At 41.3% G+C, this 20519-nt stretch overlaps 1 protein-coding gene across 1 annotated transcript in view; it reads right to left on the reverse strand.

Moving 5' to 3' along the window:
* Positions 1–20519, reverse strand: part of smurf2 (SMAD specific E3 ubiquitin protein ligase 2) — a 237643-nt gene that overhangs the window by 60337 nt on the left and 156787 nt on the right. Inside the window, exons 6-9 of the mRNA XM_070857868.1 lie at positions 16278–16343; positions 15442–15526; positions 10454–10537; positions 4884–5086 (exon numbers count right to left, since the gene is read on the reverse strand). Coding sequence (XP_070713969.1) covers positions 4884–5086; positions 10454–10537; positions 15442–15526; positions 16278–16343 — 438 coding nt within the window. The remainder of the gene's footprint in view (positions 1–4883; positions 5087–10453; positions 10538–15441; positions 15527–16277; positions 16344–20519) is intronic.

The following is a 20519-nucleotide window of genomic DNA, read 5'->3' on the forward strand; positions in this document are numbered from 1 at the left end:
TCACCACGGCAACCATTTCCTTATAGATGTAATAGACGCCAACAGCACTGAAGCACATTCAACTTGAAGGCAGCTCAAAGTAGTGCATGACAAATCAAGCACCCCACCCACCCGTCCCTCCAACCACCATCTGCCCCACCTGTGACAGAGACTGTAGATCCCACATTGGTCTCATCAGTCACCTTAGAACTCATTTTAGTGTGAAAGCAAGTCATCCTCGACTCCGTGGGACTGCCTAAGCAGGAGAGATTGACGCACCATCCTACAGATCCTGTGCCTATATATATGGGAAAGTGCTCCAGTTATCGGTAAAACTCAACGTAACTAGGGCACCTTGTCATACCAGCACAGGAGATGTAACACCTGCCCTTTCACCTCCTCCCTTCCCACCGTCCAAGGCTCCAAAGACTCATGAAATAGCAACTTACTTGTATTTCTTGCAACTTGGTATATTGTATTTGCTGCTCACGATTAGGGAGACCAAACACAGATTGGGCGTTTGTTTGGCTGAACACCTCCGTTCAGTCTGCAAGGTGACCCTGAGCTTCCGGTCGCTTGCCACTTTAACTGTCCATTCCACTCCAACCTGCCTGTCCCTGGACTGTTACACTGTTCCAATTGAGCTCAACAACCAGCACTCGTCTTTCTACAAGGAACTCTACAGGCTGCCAGCCTGAACATGGAGTGCAACTTTAGACCTAACCCACCATTTTCTCTCAGGCAGCAGGTTCTAGCAATGGAGAATGCCTCCACTAGAGCTACTGGGAGCGGAGGAGTTGTGGGCTCGTGCTTGGAGTGGGGATCCGCACCTCTTGCCTATCTTCCATCATATTCCTGGGCCACGAGAACCTTCTATTTGTCAGATTTTCCACGCTCCCCATCTCCTCTGCTGTAACCATTTGCACTTCCTCTGTATTGATCTTTTGTTTCTACACTGGTCTCATTCTCACCTCATTTTGCCTCACATGGTAGTCACTTTTGTCATTTAAACACTCCGGCCTCCATCCCATCACATCACATACCTCTCCCTTTTGTTCTTTTCCTGCCCTCCTTTTCCCTGGCTTTGCACTTGCTTAAATGCCATTCCTCTAACATCTTCAAATTCTGATGAAAAGTCAGCAACCTAAAACATCAATTCTACTTCTGTCCACAGTTGCTGTCTGATCTACTGAACATTTCCAGGATTTGCTATTTTTGTTTCACTATAACTAGGGATGCTAACCCTCCCAGATTGCACTGGAGTCTCCAGGAATGAAAGATTAATCTCCTGGATTCCGCTGCGAGCAACACGGGAGAAAATAGGCAAGCAGAGCTTGAGGTTTGCACGCGACTATTGACTTTCTTCATCTGCTTGCAGCGGCCTCCCTGTCTGGGAAGTTCTCGCATGAGACGGAGCCGCTTCTGGTGCAAAACACTTCCCGCCCCCAGACTCGAACACTCAAGGATGTGGTGCAGAGCGGTCCACACCGAGAGAAGGGCTGGGTAACAGTCAGAGTTCCAGGATTAGTAACGGGTTCAGCTTTGTTTTTATATAAATCCAAATGACGTTACTTAAAACTGAAGTAGCAGTATTTTAGCGTATATATTAATCTTAAATATTCATAGATTTCTGACTCCTGGTGAATAAGCACTCCACATTTATTTCCTCCCATTCCTTCCGTCAAAAAAAACATTTCACTGTGAAATTGAGGCAAAATAGCTATCTTATAGACAAATTCAATTATTCTGAAGAAATATTGCATGTGGCAGATGTATCTTGGATGAGAAAATACTGCAATTGACTGGTTTGGTGTTTTATAGGTTTGGTGTTTTATATTCTGAATTGTAATTAGATGCTGACAGTAGATAACTGTTACAATAGAGCCTTAGTATGAGATGCGCAATATTCACAGTAAACTATTTTTTTTTAATGAATGAGACAGTTTCATTTAAGCATAGTACCTGTATGATGTGATATGATTTTATTTATTATTAATGCAACGTGTAAACATTTGATAGAACTATTTCTTCATGCATTTTACAACATGTTTGGGGTTTAATAGATTGGTGGTGAGTTGTGCAATGGGTGCAGATTTGGCCTTGAATGTTCTTGGTGTCCAGAGCCCCAAGAATTCTTAATTCCACTCTACTGTGATTGATGAACTGTCACAACAACTGCTTATTTTACAATTCTCCCAATGTTTCAGTTGATAAAGCTCATCATCATCATCATCTTAGGCAGTCCCTCGCAGCGAGGAGGACTTGCCAAAAAGGAATGCGTTCACAGGTGTTTCAATGAAGGACCTAATATTCCAGATCCCGAACTACATCGTGAAGGGTGGAAGATGCCGGTGCGTGGATTTTTTTTAACGTGTGATGGCCTTTGCACATCAGCCACCACACAGGCTTGACAGAGCTAGGTCTTGGTCCAGTGGCAAGGGTTAACCAAGACTAACTGGAGATCAGCTTTGCTGCACAGACCGAGCATGCACACATATTGCAGCGTGGGTTGGCCCGTGCTGCCCCTGATAAAGCTAGGATATAACTGAGCAACACAAACCAGGAGGTCCCTGGTTCAAAGCCTGATCGGTGCCAGAGTAAGCTGATTTCAGCTAGAATGACAGTGGGGAGGCTACAATTAGTCTCGCCAATCCTGGGCCGACAGGTTGAGGATCGGTCAGATTTCCCATTCCCAATTGCTATTCAGAGTTGGAAAACATGTGGATGACAGACAAGAACAAAATCAGACTAGACTGTGATGTTATGGGTTGTGGGTTTAACTCCCACTCCAGAGACCTGAGCACAAAGATCTAGGCTGACACTCCAGTGCAGCACTGAGGGAGTGCTGCACTGTTGAAGGTGCCATCTTTCGGATGAGATGTTAAACTGAGGTGTCTGACACCTCAGGTGGATGCAAAAGTTCCCATAGCACTATTTCGAAGAAGAGCAGGGAAGTTATCCCAGGTGTCTTGGCCAATTTTTATTCCTCTTTCAACATTATTAAAAGATTATCTGGTCATTATCACTGCTGTTTGTGGGTGCATGCTGTATGTAAATTGGCTACTGCATTTCGTACATTACAACAGTGACTATACTTCAAAAGTACTTCACTGGTTGTAAAGCGCTTTGGGACGTCTGGTGGTTGTGGAAGGTGCTATATAAATGCAAGTCTTTCCTTCATATCAGTCGTCAGTCAAGCAGCCTGTTTAAACTCACCATCTAGGCTCACACAGGAAGACTGGCTGGGTTGCACCACGTGCCAGCAGGCAATCAGTACCGATGGGACTGTAGCCTAGTAGGAGTAAATGCCTTCAGAAGATAAGGGGAAGGGAAGCAAAAAAAATACACACTCTTCACTGCCAACAAAAACAGCTAACTGACGTGTCTTGGCCATATTTTATGAGCATAAATATGCACGACACCATGTTCCACAAGTCAGCCGCTGTCCCTAATTCTCAAATAAACAGTGTGGTCTTGCTGGCAGACTCAAGTGCATGAGCCATGCCTGGGGCAAATACAACATTTGAATTGATACAAGTTCACCTGCTTTTTAATTTTTTTTCCCCCTTCTTCATAAAGATCACTTGTCTTTACCAGCAGCATTTGAAACGATACAACAATGAAAAGTTTTGCCAGTGTGTAAATTATGTCTTCTGAATAAAATCTTCCCACACCCAAGCACAAAAGAGGCAGTTTGAGTTAAGCATGACTATCCCTCCCACAAATCGATAAGATTTTAATACCCAAGCTTGCTGTACCCTAATCACTGCTTCTGGATTTAGCTCATCTTCGATTCGACTCTCTTCAATCTTGATGATTCCTTGCATTTTGGGCCCAGGCTTGTCACCTACATTTCTTTCTAATATATATATATAAAAAATATATATTAGAGAAGCAGCAGGGCGGGGAGAGAGAAAGCTGAGCCACAAGCCGCCGAGCCCCAAGCCTCCCGCTGAGCCACGGCGGGCAGGCCCAGCTTCGGTGCCCTAGTCAGCCGCCTGCCCTTCCCTTCCCCGGCCCGCTTACCTCAACGGGCAGCGCGTGATGCCACCCACGCCAGGACTGATGCCGGACCAGGGATGTTTCCGGACGAAAGAGCCCCGGACTGGAGAGATACAACCTGTATAAAGCTTCTGCACAGCATGTTCACTGCCTTACAAAACTTAGCCTTAATTACCATCCTATCCCTCGTGGTTCCTCAAAGCGGCAGCATCCTAGGCTACCTTTTTTGGCATCCTTCCTGCTTCAACAAGGACAACTCTACAGCGGTCAACAAATATATACAAGATGTTCAACTCAGCTCCATAAGGCCTTGATCCTGGGATGACCCTGGATCTGACCTGGAGGCAACAGAGGTTGAACAGATTCCCGTTTGTCCTATAATTTAGCTCCCCATATTCCTTGATTCACTTGGTATCCAAAAATCTGTGGATCTCTTTATTGAATGTACTCAACGATTGAACATCCATAGTCCTCTGGGGTAAATTCCAAAAATCACAACCCTTTGAGTGAAGAAATTTCTCCTCACCTCAGTCTTACATGACCGACCCCTTATTCTGAGACTGTGATTCCTACTTCTAGACTCCCCAGCCAGGGGAAACATCCTCCCAGCATCTACTCTGTCAAGCCCCTTCAGAATTTTATATGTTCAATGAGATCACCTCTCATCTTTCTAAACACCTGGAAATAAAGGCCTAGTCTACTCAATCTTGTGTTATAGCAGGAAATTCAACTCCCTTTTGTATACACTGCCAATATTTACTTGTGTACAGCAAACCCCCTATCTGCTTATAATACTCAAAATAACATTAACCAAAAATCACATTTGATGCAAAACAGGATTATATCAATCCCCGAGATTACATTAGACAGGTTACTCCTCAAAGTGAAATGAGGTGCCTTACCATAACCTTCTGGGAGATCAGGTGGGAGGTGCAAATGCGTCCGACTCATATAGTTCCTGTGTCTTTGTGACCTCACTCTCCTCTCTGCCATCCTTGGGTCAGGGGTCTGTCCACATGAGGCGCCGTTAGCTGGTGTCATTGGTGTATTCTCATCCACAATGCAACTCAGTGGCCTGCCAGGACTGGCATATTCAGAGGCCGGCCTATGGGGAAAAAAAAAGGAGAAATTAACACTGCACGTCTAGTATTTATATAGAAATAAAGAAGCTGTTCTAATCACAAAACTAAGACAGCAATGTACAATGAAACCAAACCATTTACCCTATGTCATTACCATGAAAATATGGGTAGCAAAAGAGAGGTGAGGCACAGGTGTGTACCTATAGTTCCTGAACAGTGCACCACAGATCTCAATCATGCCAAGGTACAAAGGTGGAAAGTGGAGGTTGGGTCTTTGCTTTAAGGGAGGAAGGGAAGACCTGGGAAATTTAGGTTGCCCTCCTGATTGAGGATAGGATGGGATATTTGGGGATACTGGGAAGGAAAAAGGAAGAAAGAAAAAAATGATCAAAAGGAAACTGTTAAAATAATAGTACTTTAATAGCAGTCTACCGATGGTGTCCTGTGGAATGGTAAGTATTTAACTCAAAGCTGATGGATGGAAGCTCTTCCACACAGGAAAGAGGAGGAAAATAAAAGATAATGCATCAATTTATTGTGGTTGGAAGGGAGAGAAGGAGGGTTCCTGTTACATACTGCCAAGCTTCCAGCAATGAAGCAGCACTGAAAAGGGGCCTTGGAATACGTTAGAGAATGGCATATAGAGGATGAGGAAAGATTTTTTTTAATAAAAGCACAATTGAATGGTATGCTATTAATAAAATTTGAAATTTGTCAAACCCATTGCAACTTTAAACAATGTTTTACAAGTATTTTAAATATTAGTACCAAGGCAATTTGAAAATGAACAGACTGTTCATATTCTTCACAAAAGTTTTGTAATTCCAAGTTCCTTTAAGTTGATATTGAAGATTACATTTGGTAAGGAAATTCCCAATAAGCATTTTGTTTGTAGTCAAGAGGCTTATTTAATGAATGTTTGAGTGTTGTCTTCACATTAAATCAAGGGATGCTAGGATCCTCAAATCCAAATGTGACAAGCTGAAGATAGAAAGTAACAAACTGAATTCTACAGCATGTTAACCACATAGTGAAACAACAGGAGAGTCGTCAATAAATCTTTTTATGTAAATCAAGGGCAGAATCTCAACAGCCCTGTTCGGGTCTGAAGTGTTAGCTGAGACATCTGGAAGAGGCACCAAGTGAATTTCCCCACACAAAAGGGGAATTTAAAAAATGAAAGGTAAGCTGTCGCAGATCACTTCTGCATAATTTCTGGTGCTTAATTTTAGATTACCATTGGTAATAGAGGCTTTACGCTAGACAAACAGCATGTAATATTTACAGGGAGAGAAGGAGAAGGAATGTAAACCAAACAAAGATAATTTAAAAAAAAATAGTTGAAATAAGATGGCACCTACCTCAGCCTCTCTACCAATGAAATCTTCATCCATGCTTTAATCACATCAACTGATTTCCCCAACTCCCATACTCCACCCAACATATTCCTATTGGTCATATCATACTTTCAATACTTCAAAACTCGATTTCTTCAAAGTTCTCCTCACCAACCTCTGTAAACTCCAACTGGTCGAAAAATCCACTACTGTCAGCACCTCATCTCACAGAAAGTGCCTTATCAACCTACGCGTTTCCTGTTCTCCAACATACCATTTGTAAAATCCTTTTCCTTGTTTACAAATACCGGTGTGTCTTGCCCCACCCTACCTCTGTAACCTCTCCTGCTATCCCACCTCCCACACAGTCCTCTGACTCAGGCCTACTGCTCATTGCCCACCCAATTCTCCTTGTAGTGGCAGAACTTTCATTCACCGACTTCCTACCCTCGCGAACTCCCTCCCTAAACCTCTTCAACTTGCTATGTTCCTCCCTGTCTCTATGGACCTCCTCAAAAACATTATTTCCAAAATATCTTCGGTCAACTCCATCTAACTCTTCTACTACGGATTGATCCACACCTTTCAATGTGAATGAAGCACTGGGGGAAGTTTTATTACATTAAAAAAGGTACAATATAAATGAAAGTTTTTGTTTGGAACTTCAAAGCTTTGCGTCTTGAGTGACACATATTGATAGCATTCCTCATTTTGAGTTCCATATCGCAGCCATGATGACAGGGGAAGGCACAAAATGAAGGCAAAGCAAGTCATAAGGTCTCAGAGGTAAAAGAAATATAAATTGGAAGGTGTCAACTCCGGCTGCACTGGTTCATCTCCGAGCAGCCAATGACACAGCAGCATTGCTGAAAGCCTGCTGTAGGTTAGCCACCCGCCCTCTGTCTGTGCATGGACCTCATCCTCGGGTTCCTCCCCTTATCCCCATCTCTGGAGAATGCTGATTATTGTTGGGGTACAATTTCATAACCACTGAGACACCCTCTGGTACCTTGACAAGTGACCATTCTTGATTTGTGCGCCTCAGCAGTAATCACCAGGATATTTGACTGTGGACAGCATCACAGTCAAGTCTGATCCTGCCCTCATCCGGCATCCACACACAAATGCGTTTTCCCAAGAATTCATTGGCTCATGGCCAGGGTATTGAGGTCAATTACAGAATGCACACCGTCATGCCACCCAAAATCTACTCACTCAGCACAGAATAGGAACCTTTGAGGTTCTTTTGGCTGAAAAACAGAGTCATGGTGCAAGTACTCACTGAGCCAGGAAAACTAAGAAAGTAGTTGAAATCTGATAAATATCCAAAAATGATCAATTAATTTTAGTAAAAGATTTAGAAGTTACAGACTGAAACAATGTTAATCTTTAATTAAACACTAACCAAACAAGCCAATCAGCTGAAACTCGGTTCTGCCCCTCCCCCGGCCTTTAAGGAAGCAACTGAAATAGAAAGACTGGTTTATGCTCACATGACTCACATCCGTCATGTTGCACGACAGGAAAGAGTCAGATATGGTGGAATTTTTGAAGGAGACTGTGGTCTCGGTGTCTGGTGATGTCATGGTTACTTCGTTTATCTGGGATTTTTTTTTAAAACACACTACTTTACAACACAATTTTAGTTGCTGAAGCCGATGCATGTAATGCACTGATAACAAAGTCATTAACTGTGACCCTTAAAAGGTTTGAAGAATGGTTTGAAATTTCTGCTGTTAATGCGCTATTTGCTCTACAACTTCCACTTGTTTTCCGCTCAAAATTTCACAACCAAAGATTACCTGCTACAAAAATGTTAGCCACAATAAACAATTTTGTAAATTGTATTTTGAGAGATTGGGTGTGGGAGGGGGGAAAAGAGGTAGAAATAAAAGTTGTAAACTGAGGTTTATTGACTAATGGTATTTAGCTTCAGTCTACATAGAGAGCCAGCAATTAAGTGTGAAAAGTAAAGTTAATCATTATGGAGATATAGGTATAATTTGCAACCTGAATTCTCATTATGCATATGCCCAACTTTTTCAAAAATATAAACGTTTATCATATTTAAAGTGCACCATGTTTAATGGAAAATTGAGCTCAGATGCACTCCCATTGGCTTGGTTAGTAAAGTCACCATGTAATTGGCACATACAGTCTACAAATCCCAGGTTCAATTTCTAGTTCAGTACGGAGTTAATTAATCTCAGCCAGGATGGCACCGCGAGGCTGGGGGGTGGGGTGGAGGTTGGAGAAGAAAAGGAAATCATCCTGGGATCCCAGGGATCCAGTAAACCCTGCTGTAAAGCAGATGCATGGTATAGGATTAGGCCAGAATTCTCAGTGTGAAGGCTGCACTTCACCCTCCATAGTTTAAGAGTTGGCAAACATTCACTGACTAGACTCACATATGAAGAATGGTCATGTGCGAGATTTTGGATGACGCAAGCAATCGGTGGGGTCATACCCAACCGAGAGTCGATGTTTTCAGGAATGGAGGATGGGAGCGAGTTGGTACAAAATAAAGTGTGCTCAGAAGTTCTTTGTAGTGGTTTGATACAATTGAGTAGCTCGCGAGGCCACTTCAGAGGACAGTTAAGATTCAACCATGTTGGTGGTGGGACTAGAGTCACATAGGCCAGACCGGGTAAGGATGGATGGGAGGAAGGTAACCTGGTACCCAATTGTACAACAATCCATGGTCACTTTTACTGATAGCAGCTTTTTATTTCCAGATTTCAAATTCTCAAACTGCTATGGTGAGAATCAATTATTCATCCAGGCTTCTGGATCACTCATCCAGGAACATAATTACTACCCTACCGTACTCTGGTTACATATCCTTAGCTGTATGTATATCTTTCAAAAAAGGGCTACATTTCAATCAAGTTTTGAAGCTTTCGCTCAAAATATAGTTAAATAGCACACCACAAATGAGTCCATTTGTCTGGCATGATTTTCTCTGCGGCTGTCAATCGGTTTGCTTGTCCATCAGCAGGCTATGATAATCTACAGTCTTCTGCCTTTTGACTAGCTTTAAAAAAAACTTTTGGAGAGAGTCTTTAGCCGATCAAAACCCAACTTTGTGCAATTTGCTTCCACCTCCAAATAAAGGATGGGAATCAAGGAAAGCAGAATCAATGTAAGGAAAGAGTTTATGAAGGGGAAAAAAAAGAATAGATTCAAAAGTAAAATTAAAAGTTAAAATAAAAACAGGAGAGAGAATTTGAGGTGAGGTGTGTTTGTATTTTAAAATGTCCTATTTTGTATTTTGGTTGTATGGGATATTACAATAATAAAGCTACTCCTGACATCTCAGTAACTAGTCTACACTAATGCAGAGAGACTGGATTTGTGAATAATCGAAGAGTTAATTACATAAATTGCTGGGAGACAAACTGCAAAAACACATATTACATTGTTTACAGTCCATTAATAAACACATCCTTTACAAAGAATTGCATTATACAACACTGGACAGTGCTTTCTGTAGATTAATGATTTATCTCTTACATTCAAGGGATTTTAATTTGCTTCTTACTTAATGCAATTTCATGCACAACAACAAATCCAATTACAGACTTTTTAATTAAAGGTTTTGCTTATTCCGTATTTCAACCTGAGCAGAGCATCATCTTTACAAGCATATTGTCGAGCAGGGGTATTAAACAGATGCCATCATCAACTTTAGTAGATAAAGCTTGAAACAAATCATTTAGATTCAGAAAGGCTGAAATTCTGAGAATGCAAATTAAGAAATGTGAAAAGCACAGAAGTGCTGAGTGATGCAGGAAGGCCACACGCTGGAGGATGCACATTTTTTCTTCATGGAGGGGGCAGCTATACGAAGGGAAGGACATTTTAAAAACAAAAAGTAGGTAAATTATCCTATTCTACTTTCATGCCCTGTTAAGTGGCTGGCACTTTTCTTCCAATAATTATTTGTAAGTAATAGTCAGATCAATTCAGCTTTAAAATTATCCTATTAACCAGGCACAAACCGACCTCAGAATCTACAGCCGCAGAAAGGGATTACCATTATTCTGTGCTTACCGAGTAGGTCTCTCCCACTGCGTCGTTCGTGTGATGTGGTTGAGATATTGTATCCGACCTGAGGCAGTTCTTCGCTCTTCCCAACTAGTCAACAGAAACAGATAAAGTAGTAAGTAGCATTTCCTGGAAAAAGGGATAGGAATGTGTCCAAAACCAACATAGAAAACAATTCAATACTAAGAAATGGTTATCAAGAAACACATTCCAAAACTTGGTTACAAACTCAGTAGTTGCCAGAATGTAGCCTGTTCTGGTGGAGTGATTATAAACCATTTGCCATAAATCACGCTCTCGAGTCAGAGGATTGTGGGCTAAAGCCTCATTCCAAGACAAGCAGCTAGCTGGTGCAGTACTGAAGGGGTGCTGCATTGTCAGAGGTGTTTTTTGGGGACTGAACATCAAAATGAAGGTTGTGTCTGCCTGGTTAGGTGGACATAAAATACCCCACGCAACTATTCAAAGAACAGGGAGTTTTCCAGGTGCCCTGGCCAAAATCCATCCTTCAATTAACACCACACCACAAAAACAGATTATCTGGCAGCATAGATGTGTACCATGGAGTCTCAGGGGCACGTAGAAAGTTTAAATCAATGTTCCCATTAATTTGTACGTTGGAGCCACATACAAGATTTAAATCCATCTTCCTCTTAATTTGCGTACATCTCACGCTGGGGACACTAACAGTCCTCGGTGATCTGATTTAGAACTCACTGCCAATGAGGCAACAGTATTAACAGCAGTCCTTGGCAAACATCCAGGAACACAAAATGTGAAAAATAAATCCAGTAAATAAGAAATACAAGCAAAAAATAGGATCAAATTGCCTGAGCTGAGGGCTGGTTTGCCAGGGATCAAGAACACAATTTGGACACTGCTTAAATAAGGAATATTGAAGATTAGGAATCACAAAAACTGGGATCTAGAGGCCAGCAGAGGCTTAGTGATCCAAGCTGAAGCTTTGCATGCAAGCCAATTCTCAGATTTGTATTTGGAGGTGAAAGTAACTAGAAGCTATTTGATTTATAAAAGGAATCAGATGATGAGATGACTTCTTTAAAAGGAGTACATTCCAGCCAAGTACTTAATGTGTTTTTTTTTAAAAACATGTAGGAAGCTGTTTATTTCCTTTTCACAATTTGTTTCAAAATTATTCCCACACTGACACGTTCCTCTATGGAGCCTCAATGTTTCTACATTTCCTTAGCACAACGGTGAAACGGATGCATTCTAGTGACGTCAGTGAAAGGGATCTCCTTGGAGTCTGTCTGCTTCTTATCATGAGCGGCAGTGATTTCAGCCTCTTTTCAGACCAACTGCCAGCCATTAGTGCTGAGATTTTGATTAAATGCAAGGAAAACAAATTGTAAATTCGTTTTCTTCTTCAAAACAAACAATTATGGGCACATCTAAATGGAATTACTTACGATTCATAGTATCTAATTCTACTGTTACTCCTTTTACATTTTTATCAGTGTATATTCAGATGTTTGAATTCTCATACTTATACATTTCAAATTCCAAGACATGTACGTTATTTAAACTCACTTGATCTTTACACGCTTATAGTTTTGGTCAATCCCATTAGGTTATTTAAATCTTACTAGATTCAGAATTATAAGAACAGCAATCAATTTAGACGCCCACATCCAATTTTCTGTCGTCTAATAATGGATTCAAGGAGTCACGCCGAGAAAAATTAATATATTAATTATGTTTTGCAAGAAGATGCCATCAGACACAACACTGCATTCGCATTCATCAACACATGTACCAGTGATATCCAGCGGCACATCACGCTCCCCACTGGCGCACTGTGTCTACACAAGTTGCACTGCAGCAACTTGCCAAGGCTTCTTCGACCTCCCAAACCCACAACCTCTATCACCTAGAAAGGACAAGGGCAGCAGGTGAATGGGAACACCACCACCTCCAAGTCACACACCACCCTGACTTGGAAATATATTGCCATTCCTGGGTCGCTGGGTCAAGATCCTGGAACTCGCTCCCTAACAGCACTAGGGTAGTATCTTTACCACACGGACTGCAGCGGTTCAAGGCAGCAGGTTACCCCATCACCTTCTCGAGGACAATTAGGGGTGGGCAATAAATGCTGGCCTTGCCAGTGATGCCCAGATCACATGAACAAATAAAAAAAGATCAGCAATACATGAATTCTAGATATACAAACAGGTCTGCAACATGGGTAATTTGAATTCCAACTACAAGTTAACTTGGAATGTCATTCCACCAGACACAGGTTTAGGAACAATACTGCTTCTGGATAAGCATGGTCTTCAAAGTAAGCACCATCAAAAACTTATTGAAGCATAAAACCAGAGCAAGCGCTTTTACCAGCTACTGTGGGTCCTGTGCCAGTTTTGAAGTAGAATACATCAGTACCTGTATTTTTCTCAGCACAAGAGCAAAGCAACTAATCCAACTTCTTCAGTGTTGCCTGCAAACTGTTCTTTTGTCTTGTGACATACACCAAGCAAGCAAGGTACCGAGGTAAACTAAGTTAGGTGAGAAATTCTTGCCTTGGATCATAGATGGAGCAAGAAAAATACTAGTGTAATAACAATAATTATAGCTCATTAAAAAAATGAGAAGGTGGGCAAGTTTTTGTTGCAACAGAAATTTGAGGATTGCAGGGCAAGGCGATAAAACAAATCGGAAACTGGGTTTGAAATGGAATTCGAATTGGGAACTGTGGTTAAGCTGGAATGGAGTTGAGGATTGGGACGGAAATGAATGTCTAGGATACTGATTCAGTGGTCATGATTCTAGACAAAATGTGCCAGATGAGCCAAGTGGAACTTTCTCATTCCTTATATGTAGCGTGACAAAGGGTTCACTTTCTAAGTTGGGCATCATTCACTATATCCGGTAGTGTGAACAGGAACAAAGTGCTCCAGTATTTGGAACAAATTACAATCAGCTTGCATTACTATAAAATTTGCAGCTTGGTTTATAGGTTCATATTTCAGAGATTGTGGTTTGGACCCAGCGGATTATTTGCCGTTCTTTCACAACATGAAAGGAATACTGATGTCACATGACTTAGGTGACACTTATGTAAAATTGTCTCCAGATTTTTTTGTATTAAGAATTGAAAGATTTTACTATTTTACTAGTTGCTCAGTTAAAAACACAAGGAAGCACAGTACAGTGGAATGTGGGTGCACGCCCATGTTACTAAACTTCCAATCTTTCCATCTTTCCTGCATCGACAAGGGGCAAAACAAAACTGAGTAAATTCCAGGGGGTTACCCACTGGAAGAGAGAAAAGAGAATGTCCAGGATACTGGCACACACTTCTTGGCAGATGAGCAGGAGCATCCGCTCAGCTGTGATTGTTACACAGCACAGGGAAACCCAATCATTGAAAAGGAAAGAGGACAAGAGCATGAGAGGAGAGCATAAGGAGCAGAAGTAGGCTATACGGACCTTTGAGCCTGCTCCGCCATTCAAGACGAACATGGCTGAATTTCGACTGAAACTTCACTTTCCTGCCCTACCCCCATATTCCTGGATTCCCTTAGTGCCCAAAAGTCTATTGATCTTAGTCTTGAATATACTCGTCGACTGAGCATCCTCTGGGATAGAGGATTCCAAACCTCTGAGCGAAGAAATTTCTCTTCATCTCAGCCCTAAATGACCAACCCCTTTTCCCGAGACTATGAACCCTAGTTCTAGACTCTCCAGCCACGGAAAATGACCTCTCAGCATCTACCCGGTCAAGCCCTCTAAGAATTGTATTCGCTTCAATGAGATTACATGCTTCAATGAGCTAGGATTGCTTGAAGGGGTGCATTTCCATAAAGAAACATAGTAATTTAATTCATCATATCCAAAAGCACATAATCTACTCAGCCCTTTAGATTTAAGTCAAATTATTGCCCATATCCCACATGCATCCAAATTCATGCTAACAAAGTTTAACAAAAGCAACCTTTTAAAAAAAAAATGCAAATAATGGCATCACCTTTCAATGTAAAGTCATGAATTGCCCCCTAGTCCTAATGGTACAAAAATAAATATCTTTGTACATCTCCTTGTCACTGTGTCCTGTGCTTCAAAATGACTGGTTTGCATCAACACTGTTGAGCAGATAGTGTGTGTGTGATCTTTTCCCTGATCCATTATTCTAAAGTTCAGGTGTTCACTGCAGTGGAACTTCATTACTGTTGCATCAAGGGGAAATCCATACAAAATGAATACTCCCAAGGTTGCCAAGACCAAGAATACAGTGACAAATGTTTAAGAAGCTCACAAATAAGTGTGTTGACGCCTATCTGCAAAACATAATTAAGTGAAACAAAAAGAAAAGTATTGCAAATGCTGGAAATCTGAAAACAACAGAAAATGCTGTACACGCTCAGCTGGTCAGGCAGCATCTGTGGAGAGAGCAAGGTAGGGTTAATGTTTCAGGTCTGAATAAAGGTCACTGACCTGAAACGTTATCCCTACCTTGCTCTCTCCACAGATGCTGCCGGACCAGCTGTTTGCTCACAGCATTTTCTGTTTTTATTTATAATTTCATGAAACTTCGGCACAAGGCACTTTCCCTTTAATTGAAGTGTGTGTTATTAATGAGCATACACTATATTAAAAAGCGAATACAAAAAATAAATTAAAAAAGCAAGATGTTAAGCTGTTAAAGCTTGGCTTAAGGAGCATCGTTTATTTCTCCCTCAGCTCAAAAATTTACTTGGAACCTGCAAACTGAAATCTTTTCCGTCTGTGCAAAATTAAAGAAAGGCCTTCCAGAAAAATAAGGCCGAATAATTACAAACCATGAAGAGCAAACGAGTGCTAATGAAAGCATTCTTGTTTTAGCAACAGCAGATTCATTAAACACAAAATCCTAAAACCCAAAGTAGTTCTACTTAACATTTTCTCAGAGCTATCTATTTACTAGAAGCAGGTTGCAACATTTTATAATTGCTTCAATCTCTCAAACACCTACATTACAATTTATTTCTTACCCGTCTGGCAAGTCATTATCAAACAAACGACTACAATCCACCACAGGACCTCCACTGCCTATCCGATCCCTGGACTGAAGGCTCACTGTAATAGATAAACAAGAAGTCAGTTCAGTCAATTTATTTTTGTACATTTTCCACTCATTTAGCAACACAAATAAATAAATTAGATAAATACATTAAATAAATAAAACAAACAGGTTTTCTCTCTTCTTCTGGTTCCCCTCTGCCAAATGCCATTCTTCAACCAAGAGGAACATAGGAACAGGAGCAGGCCATTCAGCACCTCAAGCCTGTTTTCGCCATTCAATTAGATCATGCTGATCTGTACCTCAACTCCATTTCCTTGACACACCTACCCAACAAAAATCTATCAACTCAAGTCTTGAAAATATTTCAACTGACCCAGGATCCACAGCCTTTTTGGGGCTCCAGATTTCCACTACCCTTTGCATTAAAAAAAATGCTTCCTGATTTCACCTCTAAATGGCCCATCGCTAATTTTAAGATTATGCCCTCTTTTCCTGCATTCCCCAGGCAAATGTCCTGTTCCCAGCCTTTGCACCAATCTTCAATTGCTGTGAAGCATTCCAGGCTGATACGCCCTAGATTTATTTAAATCAGCAGAAAATCATTTTGCTTTCTCTTACTGAGTGATTCCTCTCACCAAGAGATCAGAAGATCACTGCATGGTGATCACTCGCACAAATGTCAATCCTGTGACATATCATTATAAGACAGCAGAAGAGTGCACTAAGCCTCTACTCCACTGAACGCTTAAGTATTTCAGTGCTAAGTATTCCAACAATTATCTTTATTAAATGTTTTATACATACCTACTATCTGCCCCCTTACTGTATCATTGTCGTTAGGGCTCAGTTTGCATAGATCCAGTCTCTGATCTGTGGAAAATGAAAAAATTCAGCATTGTCATACGTGATTCAGACTAAGTGAAGCTTTTGCCAAAATTAATAGCACAGAAACAGTTGTTACCTTCATCAGTCTACAGTCTGATGATTTTTAAACAGATGAGAGGCTGGTATATTGAAGAACAACTGGTACACAATCCACTTGCTCAATTACAAAACCACACCTGGTTACAACAGTGACTGCACTCCATTGGCTGTAAAGTGCTTTGAGACGTCCGAAGTCGTGAAAGGCGCTATATAAATGCAAGTCTTTCTTTTTTCTTTAAATACAGCACTCTGTTTAAAATTAGACAGTCATCATATATGGAGTCACGACAGGAGACCTCTCTGCTGTCTTGTGCTATCCAGTCTTGAAGACCTCGCTGTGCTAATAACTTTTCCCATACTAGCCATTTTATGCTCTCTCTGAATTAGATGGTTAATTCAATTTACAGAAGAGTTTGTAAATTCTTTGCACCACACTTTAGGAAGGGCGTGAAGGCATTGGAGTGGGTACAGAAGAGATTTACTAGAATGGTTCCAGGGATGAGGTGGATAGACTGACGAAGCTGGGGTTGTTCTCCTTAGACAGAGAAGGCCAAGAGGAGATTTGATAGAGGCGTTTAAAATCATGAAGGGTTTCGATAGAGTAAATAAAGATAAACTGTTTCCAATGGCTGACAGGTCGATAACTGGAGGGCACAGATTTAAGGTGATTGGCAAAAGAACAAGAGGCAAAACTTTTTTACACAACGAGTGGTTCGGATTTTGAATGCACTGCCTGATAGTGGTGGGTACAGATTTAATAAAAGACTTTCACGACCACCGGACATCTCAAAGCACTTTCCAGCCAATGAAGTACTTTTGAAGTGTAGTCACGGTTATAAATGTGGGAAGTGCAGCAGCCAACTTGCGCACAGCAAGCTCCCACAAACAGCAGTGTGATAATGACCAGAAAATCTGTTTTTATTATTTTGATTGAGGGATAAATATTGGCCAGGACACTGGGGATAACTCCCCTGCTCTTATTCAAAATAGTGCCATGGAATCTTTTACATCCATCTGAGAGCGCAGACAGGGCCTCGGTTTAACATCTCATCTGGAAGACGGCACCTCCGACAGTGCAGCACTCCCTCAGCACTGCACTGGGAGTGTCAGCCTAGATTTATGTGCTCAGTTTCCTGGACTTGAACCCATAACCTTCTGACTCAGAGGCCAGTGTGCTACCCACTGAGCCACAGCTGACACAGTAGCCTTCAAATGGGAATTAATAAATACTTAAAGGAAAAAAAATTGCAAAGATATAGGGAAAGAGCGGGGGAGTAGGACCAACGGGATTGCTCTTCCAAAGAGCCAGTGCAGACTCGATGGGCCAACTGACCTCCTTCTGTGTTGTACTATTCTATGGTCGTAATGACTGAGTCACAGAACTGGATTAAGCTTTAGTCAAACTAATTTCACAAAGAACCAGGATGATTGCCATCCTATTAATCTGGACTGGATTGAAACTTGATAGAAGGTAGTTTATATGAAGGCACTATATTATAATAGGGATTCTGGGAAAGGAATGGAAAACATAGAAAGAAACAAAATTAGTAACTTTATGGCAGTAAGTGCCAGTATATTCAATTAAACTTTCATAACTTCAGGACATTCCAAAGCACTTCATAGCCAATGACATATTTTTGAAGTGTAGTCACTTTTGTAATGTAGGAAATGCGGCAGCCAATTTACACACAAACAGAAATGTAATAATGACCAGATACGCTTGAGTGATAAACATTGTCCAGAACACCGGGGGAAAACACCCCTGCTCTTTATCAAAATAGTACCATGGGATCATTTACGTCCACCTACGACCGCGCAGCACTCCCTCAGTACCGCACTGGAATGTCAGCCAAGAACTGGTGAACCCACAACCGACTGACTCAGAGGGTGCTCCCCACTGAGCTATGGCTGACACCCTATGTTAAGCAGTAAGTGCTAAGCATACTGTAGTCTCTAACAGGAGCTAACTTTTAACTTCATGCCAAAGCTCCTTTGAATTTCAGTGATTACAATGGGTGCATAACTACAATTACATATACTTCATATAAACAGAAAGCCTTGATTTAACAAACTATTATAGAAAATCTGGAGTTAATCTTCTGGTGAACGGAAACTACACTGCAATATATTAATAAGGAAAACATAATTTAAGTGGGAGGGGAAGAGAGGGAGAATTAAAAAAAAAATAGAAAATAAGTGGCAGCACGGTGGTGGAATATATTGGAGGGACATTGTGCAGCAATGATGGGCTGCACCTTACTGGAGTTCCTGATCTCCATCCCATCACTGTAGGAAGGGTACAGAAAAAACCTCACAGGAAGAGTCACCCGCCCCAGTCTACATTGCGCGTCTTCCCAGTGAGTAGTTTGGAGCAGCATTTGCAGAAACCTGGGAGCAGCCTTCAGTTGGCAAGTAACTCAGAGACCAGGATAGAAAGGAGATAAGGATGGAGTTTCCCACAAATAAAACACTGACAAAACATTCTAATTCCTGAGATTTATGTATATAATATTGTTTAAGTTTGAGTCGCAACCTATTTATATGATATGGGACTTTATTATTGTAGAGTTGAAAACTTCAATATTAGAGACCCTTCAAACACAACAATAAGACTCTTCGTTTCCACGAGTGTACTATGGAGTTCATATTACAAGCAAAGAGAGCATTATTTTGCACAATGGGTGCTCTTCAATGTAAAGTACCCCATGACCCTTGTAACTAAAATCAACCTTTTGACAACTTCTTCACAAGTATTTGGTAACAACAACTTAATGGTGCTAAAATTCCAGCCTCGCCGGGTCCGTACACGAACCCGGCAAGGCCTCGCAAAAGCCAGTTTTCGGCGCACAATGCGCATGCGTCGAAAACCAACTTTCCTGATCTGTCAACATTTCTCAATATTTGCCCATTTCTTGCCCAGCGAATGTCCTTAAAACTTTTACGCTTGGCAAAAGCAGGCGCATAGCCTACTTTTACCAGCGTAAGAGTCTTAAAACTCAAAAATAAAATGTAAACACACATTAAGATAAGTTTATTTTGGACTCTATTAAAAAGACATAAAAAAGAAATACTCCCCCTCAATTTAAAAAAAAAATAAAACATTTGATTAACATAAATTTGAATTGGTTTTGGAAATGAGGTGGTTTTTTTGTGTTGGGGTGTTTTGGGTTTGTTTTCTCATTGATAGCAATGAGAACTCGGAGTTACAGAGTTCCCATGGCTTTCAATGAGAATACTGTATCATGATTGTTTGTCCAGGCCCACGTGATTCCGATGCGCGGGAAGAGAAGGCCTCCGACCGGAATCTAAGGCACCTCCAGCTCCACGAGGTACTTTCCCTAAAAATTCTCGGGTCGGAGGAGTTCGGCCTTCGACTGGAATTTCAGGGCCATTAACTCTACTTCAGCAAAAAAAAATTGGGGGGGGGGGGGGGGGGCTGGAAAGTAAGAGGGTAACAAGCACAAGGCCAATCATTGGCCCTGTGCTTGTTACCCAATGATTAGGTATGGCACCACAATCACAAGTTAATATTTTTGGACCTTGAAGAAGCAGATGGAAGAGTCGTCATCGAAGAGCACAGATTAATTAATCTGAATTCAGTTTTGAAATTTAACACTATGAATCCATCCATTTTCCCCCTGTCCCCTTTAGTATCACTGGGCTCCACAGCATGCACAGCTGAAACAACAGGTAAAAGCCTCCAGGAGTCAAACAAGAGCAACTCAGCAACTGCTTCCCCCTTTGGGGAGGTCCCTAGATGCCATTTGACACCGCCCACAGCAGTGCAACAGACTGATAATTTGGCAAAAGGGAACGGAATCTATTTCCTTCCATTCATTCTGGTTGGACATCAGTACTCAAATGATGTACTTTCAAAAAAACGTTACATTTCAATGTGGCAGAGCAACTTTGAACAATCCAAAAGTGTCAGAGAAACAAATAATTCACATTATTCATGCCTCTCAACTTGCAAAGTGTTGAAAGGGTGAAATTCAGGTCAATGTTTGGTGCAGGAGTACGGGGCTCTATACAAGTGGAAAATCAGTTTGCTCTCGCTTTCCTCAATGATCGAGGCTTTCCAATTAAAACAGGACAGTTGAGAGGTATGATACTGATGAAGAT

Source organism: Pristiophorus japonicus, chromosome 16, assembly GCF_044704955.1.
Source record: "Pristiophorus japonicus isolate sPriJap1 chromosome 16, sPriJap1.hap1, whole genome shotgun sequence".
Lineage (NCBI taxonomy): Eukaryota > Metazoa > Chordata > Chondrichthyes > Pristiophoridae > Pristiophorus > Pristiophorus japonicus.